This window comes from Acanthopagrus latus, chromosome 10 (assembly GCF_904848185.1).
Source record: "Acanthopagrus latus isolate v.2019 chromosome 10, fAcaLat1.1, whole genome shotgun sequence".
NCBI lineage: Eukaryota > Metazoa > Chordata > Actinopteri > Spariformes > Sparidae > Acanthopagrus > Acanthopagrus latus.
Window position 1 is genome coordinate 22323335 of NC_051048.1, and position 13608 is coordinate 22336942.

At 41.7% G+C, this 13608-nt stretch overlaps 1 protein-coding gene and 1 long non-coding RNA gene across 4 annotated transcripts; one reads left to right on the forward strand and one right to left on the reverse strand.

Annotated features, from left to right (window-relative positions):
- Positions 1–4494: 4494 nt before the first annotated feature.
- Positions 4495–11856, reverse strand: LOC119027579 (kelch repeat-containing protein). 3 transcript variants are annotated; one of them, XM_037112927.1, is made up of 13 exons: positions 11563–11854; positions 11082–11243; positions 10820–10901; positions 10110–10169; positions 9657–9888; positions 9425–9523; positions 9024–9155; positions 7830–8017; positions 7514–7710; positions 7323–7417; positions 6853–6907; positions 6468–6565; positions 4495–5692 (listed from the first exon to the last, which is right to left on the reverse strand). In XM_037112927.1, exons 1-13 carry the CDS (start codon positions 11622–11624, stop codon positions 5460–5462), a joined length of 1695 nt encoding a protein of 564 aa, XP_036968822.1. In that variant the 5' UTR covers positions 11625–11854; the 3' UTR covers positions 4495–5459. The 3 variants fall into 3 exon arrangements, with proteins under 3 accessions (XP_036968822.1, XP_036968823.1, XP_036968824.1); XM_037112929.1 differs by lacking the exon at positions 4495–5692 and having other exon boundaries at positions 6473–6591; positions 11563–11856; XM_037112928.1 differs by lacking the exons at positions 11082–11243; positions 11563–11854 and having other exon boundaries at positions 10719–10835.
- Positions 11137–13540, forward strand: LOC119027580. Its single transcript, XR_005077418.1, has 5 exons — positions 11137–11273; positions 12565–12652; positions 12732–12957; positions 13041–13280; positions 13405–13540. It is a non-coding gene; the product is annotated as an uncharacterized LOC119027580 (long non-coding RNA).
- Positions 13541–13608: the final 68 nt, after the last annotated feature.

Sequence of the window (13608 nt, forward strand, 5' to 3'; positions counted from 1 at the left end):
TTAATGACTATTCTGTAAAATAGCACTTTGTTTTGTTAGGATAACAGAATTTTGTTGGAAAATATAATTTTCTTCCTAAATATCCCCATTCTTTCTTATCTGAGATCGAACCCTGTTGTCAGACTACACTGTTGTGTGGATGAATTATGGGTCCTCTTTGTGATCACAGCTGTTAAAGCAGCATTTGTAAATATGTACCCATAAGTGTGACTGTGATGCTGACAGCCGGCATAGACATTCCCAAGTTACTTAGCAACAGCCATAGACTGACGAAGAAGGTAATATGGCTGCCACTGGAAGTGGTTATACATGAACTCTGCCAGTGTGGAGGTCCGCAGAGACGACTCATACCAAATATTCAGCATTCACACAATGCAAGGATGTTATGGAGAAAATAAAAAAGAAATGAGGAAATGAAGGGGTATGTGAGGCTTGTTAGTAATGGCTGGGAGAGCATCCAACTGGCAGGATTTCCCGATGAATCAAGGGAAAAATCACAACCCTGATGATGGACTCAGGGCTCAGGGACATACACACTGTTAAAGGAGACAAACATGTAATAAAAGTGTTTGCATATCATCAATACTGTTCCTCCTGCGTCCCTCTGTCTTTGTTGTAACTTATCCATCAGTGTGACACAGAACTTGGCAGAATATGTCCTCATCTTTTTCATGTTCAGCATATTGGAGTGTGTCCAGTTTGATGGTGGATCACAGGGGAGCAGATGTCACATGTATTGTACAGTGTTTTTGAGACGAAATGTCACAACTGGTCATGTTTTTGACCACATGAACACAATGACACAATTTAAAGGTTTTACATGACAAACTGAGAGAGAATCAAGGTAGTTTCTGGGGAAAATGTGCTGAAGTGTCGCCATCTGCAGGATGTCTGAGTATATTACACAGATCTATCTATCTATCTATCTATCCATCTATCTAAGTAAATAAATAAACAACTATATCCCATCCTGACACTATTTCCTGCTGTGTCCCATAAATGCTTGGATGAAAACATGTTTTCTTGGCAGCCATCCACCTATTTTGCTTTGGAGAAGAAATGATACTCTGAGTAGGAGGCTGAACTGCAGACTGTTAATTGCAGCTGATTATTAGGGGTATTTTAACTCTCATTGGAGGGACATTCAAAAGAAAATCAGCCTTTTTATCTCCAGTCTCCCATTTCAGTCTGCCAAATGCATCCGGGCAGATTGAGGCTGTAATAACAGTTATTTTTAATATGTAGCCAGTGATTTTCTCTGTGGAGGCTGGCGTCCATACACCTCATCAAACTGTTGATACATCACTGTCAGGAAAGTCTTTTTGGATTACTGTTCATCTCAACAAGAATCATGCTCACACCGAGTCCAGCTGTTGGTAACTCTGTGTTTGTAACTCAGTTCTGGTTACTCAGTGCTGGTAACTCTGTTCCATGTTTTTACACTTCACACACATCACTGGAGCATCAAGCTCCCAGCTGCTACCAGTGAATTCCCTCTCAGCCAGTTATTGAACAAAGTTTGGAAGTAATCAAAGTAATTCATCAAAAGACCAGTATGCATGATTTAGTGACATCTAGCACAAACCACCCAAATTGCCAGTGTTTGATTTGTCCATTCTAGGCTGCTGTAGAAGCACATCAGGCCAGTGTGGTTTGCGAAGCGATATATTTACTAAGACAAAGGCACGACCCGCCCTACTCTGCCCGTGATTGGCCGGTACTCTGGTAGTTGGTTAGATTCAAGAGCTCTTGAATAGAGAGAGTTGCAACAAGAAAAGTTAAAAACGCCAGTCACCCAGAGATTCACAGAGATGTCATATAGAATGGCGTGAATACATGAGAGACAAAGTTACAGTTTTGGGTGGTTCATAGTTCCTACATGATTTATTGATCATCAGAAGGAACAATTCTACTTGATACAGCTGGTCCTGGACCACTGATGATTCCTAGATATATACTGTGATTACCAAAGCACCAAAACATAATCTGCTGGAATTATTAAAGTAGGTGCATATAAACATTTACATTACAACCTTTTTAGACAAGCTGTACCGAACATGAGTATAGAAGAAGAGACGAACAAGAACAAGCTCAAACATAAAATTTTTGAGTGTAAAGTACGAGGATCATCTGTTTTGCCTAATTCATGGCCTAACAGACTTATCCTTCCTTAACCTGGCAATTTAGTAGGTGCTGACTCATAGCGTGGGCAAAATTAGTGAAGAAGTAAGAGGCTCAGGCCAAAAATAGGCTCAATCTGTACAGATTGTGCTATAATAACAGTTAGTGCAACATGATGTACTTTGCTGAACTCTGAAATGTAAAAAAAAAAAAGATTTCAACCACATACTCTTTAATACAACCAAAGTATTCTTCATAGCCCATTAAGTATGCTGCATATTTTAAGGTTTGCAGTGGAAGTGGGAAAAGCCATGTACCTAAAAGTATTACAGGGGAATGAGAAGACTGATTTGTTTTTGATAGAAGATTTTGAGGAAGCCCGGCTTTCCTTTGCATCACCAGAGGAAATGCCATGGAGTAGGTGAAACCAGTTCAGCGCTCTGTTTCCCATTAAGATGCCGAAACAGCATGAAACGTTTTTGTGGACACGTCAGTGTGTTCAGGATTCAGTCTTCTCCTCCTTTTACAGTATTTTCCGTCTTTATTCTGAGTCTCCTGCCTCTCCTCTGAAGTAAAAGAGGTCAAGAGGTCAGAGTTTCTCAATCTGCGCCCACGTTATATATAAGGGCAGAGTGTTATATATAAGGGCAATGTGTGATGTTTGATTTTATCGCACAGCTCTGGCACCTGAGCTTGCAAGGAGATTTCATAATATGAATATCAACACAGAGGATCATGTATGACAATATAGATGAAAGATATTGATTTATTATTTGAACAGCCACATCACCCAGCACTAATATTTTAGAATATATGCAGGAAGACTTACTCAACCCCCAAACCTTTTCACATTATTGGGACCTGGGTGATCACCTGAACAATAAACTGCACTGGACAGACAATACTAATGCAGTTTACAAGAAAGGCCTAACCCTAACCTGCTGAGGACTGCCCTCGTACACATTTTAAGGGACCTCTATTGACTCTGCTGTTACATCAGCCATTTTCTATCGAGTACTCTTCCTGCATCATGACTGCAGACAGGAAGAGACTTGATAATCTGGTTAAGTAGGCCAGCTCTGTCCTGGGACGCCCCCTCGACTCAGTGCAGGTGCAGCTGGGAGAAAGGAGGATGATAGGATGATAGCTTTCTCTGATGGATAATGACTCTAACACTATGCAGGATGCTCCAACAGCCCTGGAGAGCTCCTTCAGCGTCAGGCTGAGTATGTGAAGGAGAGGTATCTTAGGTCCAGCTGCTGTTAGACTGTACAACCAGCACTGCTCCCAGCAGACTACACACACACACACACACACACACACACACACACACACACACACACACACACACACACACACACACACACACACACACACACACACACACACACACACACACACACACACACACACACACACACACACACACACACTTTTGACTGGTCAATAGTGTAAATATTAGTAGTTTTTCTTATATCGTTTATATTGTTCTTACTGTTTTCGTGCATACGTATTTTTTGCACTTATCTATTGTATCGGTTTTAATTAATGCTCTGTTTTAGCCTGACTCCCATTTGCTGCTGTAATAATGCAAATTTGGGAACTAATTATTATCTCTTTCAATGTCTCAATTCACTTCATAGTAACTGTTAACATTTGTATACATGATGTTAAGAATTTTTATTTTTTTTCCAGCTTAATTTTGTGTATTCAAGTCGTTATTATTGTATTCTACTTTTCTACTAATCCATCTGTATCTGTCGTCGTACGTTTGTTCCTGTGACACAAACTGTGAAGTTTCTATATTCTGAGAATGTAATTGCAGCTCATGTTTTATGATTACATGGTTTCTCCTCTGCTTGGATGAACAGACATGACATTTAATCTGCTGTTTCTTTGTGCATTAAATAAATAGGCATTAACTGACCTGTATGCACCTCCAGTTACAAAAGAGGTTGGCTGTATAATCCAGTGAAAATGTAAAAGTTACAAAACATTCATGACACCATTATCAGCCGAGAGATAATCCCTCTTGAGCGCTGCTAATCTTTTATTAAAACGTCTCTATTTAGTTTAGCCTATTTGAAGATGATATCAGTGTTACTCTGCTAGGCTGACGTTAGCACATGTTAGCGTAGAGTTACTGGGACATGTTGTTAAGCATCAAACCTCATTTAAATTATATTAGTTTGACACCAATCGGTTTCAAGTACACCTCAGTGTTTTATGTCAGACCGAAGAGATGTGTTAATTATTCTGCAAATGGAGAGGGTTGTCTAAACTGAGTCTAAGTGGGTTTAACTGTCTCTACATCTCTGCACTTCTTTTTAGAGACATTACTGAGCAAGAAGTCATTTTGAGGAAGGACTAAGCTTAAAAGGCACCATAAAATCAAATGTTTATTAAGTGAATAAGTGAAGTGAATGCGATTTTGAGCATTATGAAATACAATTACTGCACTCGCCGCTGTCGAGCAACATGAAACAACATATATACGTAAAAAATAAAAAGACATTTTACTACGGCTGCCACCTGAACACGAATGCATCAAATAGCTGCAACACGGAAGTTGCTGACTGCTGCGAACTGTAGCTTCTAGTTAGCTGCACAGCTAACTAGGGGGAGTGTTGGCAAATACACTACAAGCACAGGAGTTTTTGACCACCAGTAAGTGGGTCTGGAGCAGGTGTGTGGACAGTTCAACTGGGCTCAGCAGCCTCCAACTGAACACAGCAAGACTGGAACGTACAGAGTCCAGTTTGACAATGGGGGACATGTAACAGGACTTTAACTCTGGGGATGAAGAAGACAGGTACAGGTGGGGATGGAAGAGGTGTGAAGCAGCAGAGGAGTCCGCTTGCATGCAAGTTTGACATGCTCAGAATCATCAAGGCTTTTGATGTTAAAAAAAAAAAAGTACTCAAAATAAATTGATCATAAAGTGGGAAGAGGAGTCAGCTTATGGCGTGAGCTTACGACAGAAGATTGGCAGCCTACATTAGACCTGAGGAAAAACTTGAAAAGCTTTAAATTATGAACATAAAAACTTTGTTCTTGTTAATATGGATCCACAAGGGGAGAGGAATCTCTTTTCTTTAAAGCTTGTTTTTAAAAGATGTATGTAATATGTATTCAAGAAATGCCCAGATTGTACATCCAACATGAACCATGTTACTCCACTACTCAAGTTTTCTAACCCTTTCAAAAAAACAAAAGAAAGAAGAGAGGGCTGAAACAACCAAAGGAGACGAAGACAACCTATAGACATATAAATAATAAAGAGTCTGTTTCATATCCAGTCAGGCAGTGAGGATTCACCTCTGACCCACTCTCACTCTTTAAATAGCAGTGAGCAGCTCCTCCACCGCGACTATCGTCAGGTCGGAGTAGAAGTTGCCCTCGTTGTCGCCACCTCCGAACACCAGCAGAGTTCTGCTGCCGGAGTCAGCGTCCACCACTTCATCCACCTCTGAGAAGAGGTGGTGACCGCCTGCCTGCATCGTGATGATGGAGTGTCCCGCCCTGGGGACAGACAGCTGAGGGAGTGTCACCTCCGTCCAGCTGTTGGTGTCTGAACCAGACAAAAAAAAACAAAAACAAAAAACAGACGAGTTTAATAATGTATACTTCATAAATGAACAAGTATGATTATGTTAGATTTTGGTTTTCTTCTATTGCAGTTAACTGAATATATTCAGGTGTCGGACTGTTAAGACATATAAAGCAGTCAGATCAAATCATTGATCAATTACATGACAAAATACTCAACAATTAAATTTGTTGTAATGAAGGCCTAAATGACACACTAAGCTACTGTCTGTCTAACCCTAACCCTATACTGGATATGGACACCATATTCACTTTTTAAACTTTGACTTTTGTAAATTCACACATTCCTTTTGCTTTTACTTTCAGACTCATCACTTCTTCATGAGACATTACAAGTGACAAGTGTGGAGCAATAAGCAGATCACTTGAAAATCACCTAAATCAACAGATCATAATTTCTCAAGAAAAAAGTTTGCCGGGTCCAGATTTTCTATACTTTTCCCATTGCTGTTTACTTTTGAGATTTTTTTTGTCTTTTTTAACAATCTAAAGGTCTAAAGATTTCCCCTTGAAGTCTGTCAATCTGTGACATTTTCCCTATTTCATGACATTTTTTAGACTGCAGGATTTGATGACAAATAAGCGACAGATTTTTTTTTTTTTTTTTTTAAAAGGACAACAAAGTGCACATGTTCATCAACCAATACCAACAAAGAAAACAGTAATTGTCCTGAAAAGCTTTACAAGCAGACAGAAGTGTGTACAAAGCTGGCGTGTGACTGTGAGCTGCCTCTCACCTGTGTCAAAGATGAAGGTGTCGCTGAGAGCGTTGTTTCCATTGTAACCTCCGTGGATCAGGAACTGTGTGTCTGAGAGCACAGCGCTGCCGTGCCAGCTGGCATGCAAACACACACAAATTAACTAACAAAAAGGGTGGAAAAATATCTGTCATTTGCCTAAATCTGCTTAACTTAGGGTCATGTTAAATACTACGTAAAAAACAAGACATTTGCCTGAATAAGAAAAAAAACAATGGCAATTTTTCTCATGTAAATCAACAGCTGTGATTACTGATGATTCTTGATTACCTCAGATTCTGGCATATATGATCTGGTACCCCCCAAAATAAAAATTAAATAAATCCCCCTCTGGCTGATATTTCATGTGTGTTGACTTCTTTACCTTCGAGGAGACGGGGCTGTCCCAGTTGTTTTCACAGCAGAAAACTCCATCAGACCTAAGAGACACAAAAATATTTAAATATCAATTACGCATGCAGTGCCACATGTTCATACCTCTGATCAGATATACACTATCTGGCCACTACATGTACCAAGTGTGCTCACATTTTTCAGTTTTGTTGCCACTAAAAAAAGGTCATACTTTTACTTTTGTTCATTAGTGAATTCCTAGAGGGAAATAGCATTGTGCTGGAGTGGATTACATCATACTGAAAGGTGTTTGTAATATTCTTTATCTCTCAAGTAGGTACATAAGAAGGCAAAACAAATATTAGAAACATCTTTTGATATATTGCAAACTACAATCTCAATGAGAAAAGTGCCTTTAGAATAATACCGCTGACTGTTTTGGTGTAATTGTATCTAATGAAGTGGCCAGTGAGCCTTTTGTGTGCATTTAACTCGGCTTACCCAGGTCCAACATGTACATGTCATTGTAGCAGACAGGAGTGTCCCATCCACCAAACACATAGATCTTTCTCTCCTGCATCACACATGCAGAGTGACTGAAAGTGAAACCAAGAGGGAGGATGAGACCAGGAGAAAATAAGTAAACTAATTATATGCATGGAGAGAGGCCCAATGTGGATCAACCATCTTACCCTGAGCGGGCGGATGGTGCGTTGCCTGTTACAATAGGCTGGTACCAGATGGACAGGTGGGGGTCGAAGATATACAGTGAGTCGCTGCAGCCGTCGGGCTCTGGGTTCGGACAAGGAAACACTCCTCCAAGCACAAACAGTTCACCACGGAACATACTGCAGCTGTGGTAGGCCAGAGGAGGGACCTTACCTTGAGCCTGGGGAGACAACAGAGAAGGAAGGAGGACGTGAGGAGGATGTGAGGAAAGGACGAGCAGCAAAATAGATGGGGGGGTAAAAAAAAAAAAAAAAAAAAAGCAAAACAAAACAAGCAGACCTCCACCATGGTCCACTTCCAGCTCTGCGTGTCCAGGATGTGAACGTCATTGAACCACTTTTTGTTCTTTGAGCCTCCAAACACAAAGATCCTCCTTGAGTCTGGGTCATAGACGGCCGTGTGGCCGATCCTGGCCTCAGGTGTTGGACCCTCTGCCAGAGTCTCAGCTGCAACCCAGGACATGTCCTCTGTTGGACAGAGGGTTAGCACACCTTCTCAAACCTTATATATTAGTACTTTTGATGGACTTTCCAAGCTCAATTCCAGCAAATTCAGGGATCCAACATAGCATAGTTTGAGACACAGATCAAAGATAATCACTTTTGTAATACAGAACTGATGTACAGAAACATCAATTGCATGTAGTCTATCTATTAATGTTAAGTCAAGTTTATGTTCATGCACAAAATATATAAATTCAAGTACTTTCAACGTCCCATTTCTATTCATGCCTTTTCTTTTCTTTTTTTAAAAAAAAAAAAACTTAAATCTTAAAATATCACATACTTTCAAGGATGTTATGGATCAATAGGAGACAAAAACACTTGCTCTGATGTGGACCCCCTAGAAACTAAATCCCCCTTACATGTGTAATTGTTACGTGTGGCCAGGTTAGTGCCCTATGTGTGTGTGTGTCATGTCTCCGCCCTGCTCTGCCTTCCTGAGCTCAGGTGTGGGCAATCACCTGAGCAGGTAAAAGGAGGCAGTATCAGGGCGTCTCGTCTCTCTCTCTCTCATTTCAGGTGTGTTGCAGGAGGAGGGAGGTTGCGCTGGCCTCACAGTCTTTTGCTGTTTTCTTCTTTGTTGTTGATTTGAGTTTGGGTTCAGTTCCCTGGCCTGTTAGAGTGCCAGGGCTTTGTTGTTTTAATTCAGGTTTGAGTTCCTGGTAGTCCTGTTTTCGTATCTTTTTGGTTTCCTTTTTCTAAGTAGGTTTAGTAGTTGTTTAGGCAGCTTTAGTTGGGAGGATTCCCCAGATGCGACGGTCATGGCTGGTCTGGGGTCTCCTCTCTCTTATTTTTCAGTTTGGCCAGGAACTCTTGCCTTTTTCTTTTGTTAAATAAACACATTTAAACTTGACTATGTTGAGTCGGCGTCCTTTATATGTTACTGGCCTCTTTTTGTTCGAGTCTTTGGTTGTGTTCAGTTTGGGGCCGTAACAGTAATATAGAGTCCATAATGTCGTCCATGACTGACCTGTGCAGAGCTTCCACATTGGATCTTTGCAGAACTGCATCCTGGCTCCCTGCCCTCCAATCAGAATAGCTGTCTGAGTATCGATGGGACACAGAGTCTGACCCCAGCGACCTGACGGGCTGACCAATGGGGCTGCAGGAAAACCAGAGACTTGTTATTTCAAATGTATCACAAATAAACTTTAAACAGTCCAGACCCAGCTAACTTCAAGTTAACACCAAACACAGGGCAATTTTATGTTACATTCCTGCACTGAAGACAAACAGGTAGCATCATTCTGTAACCTGAGGTGGGCGATGTGCATCAACGTACCAGCTGTGGGACTGAAAAGTGAGCAAATATGACAAACAGTGAAGGTAAAAACAGATAAAAGTGGATGCAAAGCGCATGCATGAACTCACCCATCTGTGTGGGAGTCTTGGCCTGCCTACTCTTTGTCCTGGCTGCACTCTGAGGAGGCGTCCTTCCCGCAATCCCTTGCGCTTCTCCTGCTCCATTAGCTGCAGAAAGGAGAAAAGGAAGGAGAGTTGATTGAAGATACAGCACATAAAGAAATGCTTTACTCCTCCACACAGAGCCACAGGATCACTGATTAATTATCATTACCACTCAACACTGAGTCGTTCCTCCCACCTGCTCCCTTCATCTTTGTTGCATCTCCTCCACTGCTGAACAGCTTCTGGCCCGCTTTGCTTTGACCTCTGGCCTTACGCACAGGTGTGGTCTTCTCCACGCCACTGTTTGGACACATGTTCTCTTCTTCCCCTCTCTTCGTCACCCTATTCTCATCACCGTCCTCCTCTGACGTTCGTTCTCGCTTCCTCTTGCCGTTGAGCTCCCGGGCTGCGAGGGGAGCCACCGTGTCCTGGGACGTTCAGAACAGTCTGCATCATTTATCATTTAGCAATACAAACCTCTTGAATGACATTATGGGAAATGTAGGCAAACACAAAAGTAAGTAAACAATAACAAATACCGACAAATGAAATAATGACTGTTGGACATAGGTCTTGTTATGGGATTTTGCCATCTAGACATCTCAGGAGATACTTGTATGAGTAATAGGGCATCAATCACATAGATTACCTTTGGCGTGTACTCCTTCACAGCCAGAACGAGCTCTGGTTCTGCCCAGTCTGCTTTTACCTGTGGACAAGATTCATTCATCCATGTGGAGGAAAAGATGTTTTCTCAATTTTTTGGGAAAACCAGGAATGAAGACAACAAATTTGTCTACAACAGGGCTGCGTTTAAAAATAAATAAATCCTTCTTCACTTGAATGACCGATGATGATTCATTAAATCAGATGACTGATCTTTTCCTGTCGATGTTTGATCAGGGTTCAAGATCAGCATCTGCCGTATGTGGTTTGGTAAATTTTTAAAGGCTCTCCGTTTGTCCCAAAAACAGTACTGTGGTTAGAAACTACCCTGAGAGTCTGTACTGCGTTTGCTGTCATTTACAAGTGCACTGCTTCACAATCTCCAATGGCCACAAAGGTTGTTTAAAATGTGTAAGTTTCAGCTTTTCTCTTATTTACCTTTGATGGCCAACACCTGTCATTAATTCCTTGTTCTTTCACTACATCACAGCAATATCCCATTAATTTCTCTACAGGAAGATTATTTCAGCTTGTTAATATTGTAATTTTACCCCCAAAATGCTCCGAAGACTATGATGATTAACGGACTTACTTCCTTGTCCATCGTGTTATATTTCCAGACCATATAAACAGCTCTTTTGGTTGTTTGCTTGACTTCTCCCGGTCCTGACTGTTACGGTTTGTAATACTTGCCAGGTTTCCTCCCTCCAGAGTGACATTCAGTGTGACGCTGTCTGTCCATGTCTCCTCTTCCCACTGCTCCCACGACAGGCACCTGGAGGACATGAGCTATAATCAGTGAAATGTTTCTCATTCAGTCTGATTACTGACATTCATATTTAATGGCAGCTGGATGCAGGACATGCAGGACATCACCCAGACATAATCAGCCTTAACTACACAAACAAGCAGTGGAAATCTCACCGTGGGGATAAAAGCACGAGAGTGAACCTACTTGTTATATGGAGTCAGTTTGCCGATGGTGATGGGCATCCGGTCAGCATCGTTGAGCTCCGCGTTGACGCAGATCCTCTCCCCCCACGGACCGCTGCTGAACAGCACCACCTGACGGACACCTGAAGGAACTGCAACCGCCACCCTGCACGAACCTTCAGCACTGACACAGAAAAAACCCCAAAAGAAATAAGTGAATATTCTTCTCTTAGCTCTCAGAAACAGGAAGCTAGAGAAGGGAAAGCATTTACTGGCATGTATCTCTCAATATCGGAGGAGTAAGCCGACGAATATTGCTCCATAAACACGGATCAGTTAAAGAGGCGCCAACGAGCAGCGGCTGAAGATTTATGAAGGGGCTGCGTACAAAAACGTATATTCAACAACGCTTTTGCTAAGATAAGGTTCGCGGACATGGCGTTTCAAGCGGAAAACAAACTAACATGAACATTTCTAATCATAACATTACGCGTCTAACGTACCTTAGCAGCCTCTGAGGCGGACCGTTCACACCGAAAAGCGCATAAATTCCGAAATCCTCCATCGTTGCGTCTCCCTCCAGCAAAAGCGTCAATTCTTCCTGATATCCGACTTTGTTTCGACACAATTTGAGATATAAAAACAACGAAGTCGTCTCTATCCTCCTCGGTCCAACATCTCCCGCCACAGTTATGTGTACAATATCCAAACTCCGCGCGAGTTCTTGGTAAAAGATTGTGAACGCCTGATTATGTTCTTGGAGTGCCTGTGCGGGTGGAGTCTGCGCTATTGAATATACAGCATAAGCTTACCTCCGCCCATGCAGTACACGATGATATTATATTGAGCGCACTTGCAGGCTGCGACAGACAAGCCGCAGGCCAATCAGAGGCCTGCATTCAGCACGGCTGAGAGACGTGCCAAAAAGGTGCGTTCAGGAACAGTTACCATTGCTGCGTGACGTGTCTTCATATCTTTTTTATTTATTTATTTATTTTACCGCACAGCTTTTTTCTTATTCATCATGTTAATGTATTGAATTTACCTTTAGATTATTTGACATGTATTTTGTATCATATCAAAAAATCATATATATTTATTTCATATATTGTCTTGAAGCAAAAGCACCTTGCCTTGTGGTGGATGGGTGCCACATGAAGATGTTTGCCTAACTTGTGAGTGGCAACAAAAACCAAAACATAACTTAATAATCAAACAGAAACAAATATGTTAGTATTGATAACAATACTATTACTTTTCTTTGTGTAATTTTTTAGTCTATTAGTACACAACAAATCATTTTTGATAGCTATGATCTGTACATCACACAGTATAAGACAAAAAGTTCATTTCCCACTCTTTGATGTGAAAAAGAAAGCAAACTTGCACTTACAATAAATACCATAACATAAATACAGTGTGTGCAGTAAGCTCACAGTAAGGTGCACCGTCTACATCTGGTTCATGTATTTTCATGCAAATCTGACATCTGTCGTGTTTCACAGTTATCAAATGAACCTGCACCAGTGAGCAAACAGTCAGTGGAACAGACCCTGCTTTCTACAGAGCGTCACTCACACCTCACGCTGAAAGGTTTGTTAAAGCTACTTCACTGTCTCTTCATAATCTACAGATACATTTTCACTGTCATGTACAAATGATCTCCCTGCAGGTTTGCATTTCTCTGCCTTCTTCTGCAGTATGAACGGCTCGGCTGTGAACTCGTTTTCCTCAGCTTCAGGGTATATCTGGGCAATATGTGTTACTTATAATGACGGTGCTGGCAATTTAGGAGCGCCTTCGGCAGGCCTCCTCATCCTCTTCATCACCGTCTCCTCTGAAGTCCTCATTGGCGTCCCGTTGAACAGCTGGCTCATCTGTCACATCCTGAGGAAAAGGTGGACATTTTCTAGAATTCTGGTGTGTTAAATGAACCAATTAAAGCTAATTAATTAATTACTTAACAAATCCAAATTCAAAGGTCAAAGGATGCCAGTATCCTTCCTGCAGACTTCTTCCCCCTCAACCTGGCCATCGCCCACCTGACTTTCTACCTGATTGTACCTCTGATGTTCATTAATCACTTTCTGTGGTGGAGTGAAAAAGTTTTGGGCTTGACGACCTACCTGACGGGGATGGGGCTCATTATGAAGCCAGTGCTCCTCTGTCTGGTGTGTGTGGAGAGGTACATTGCTGTGGTGCGACCCCTCGACTATTTACGGTAAAACCACACAGGGTTTATTTCGTTAGACTTATAGAGGTGTTGATAGATTTGAAGTGATTTTGTGTGAAAAGATATGATACCTACTGTGTGACTCTCTCCTTTCTGTTCCCTCCTCTTCCAGGTTCAAGTCTCCTCAGTACAAATGGGGATGTTTGGGGGTCTCTTGGTGCATTTATTTTGTCTTGGCAACCACTGCTTTTTTGGGGCGGTCTATTGTGCCAGTATGTGTGCTCTTCCTCCCTGTTTTAGTCATAGACACCTTTTGCTGTTTGTCTGTTCTCAAAACTTTGCAAAAACCTCCACCGGGGGACATAGAGATGGTGGA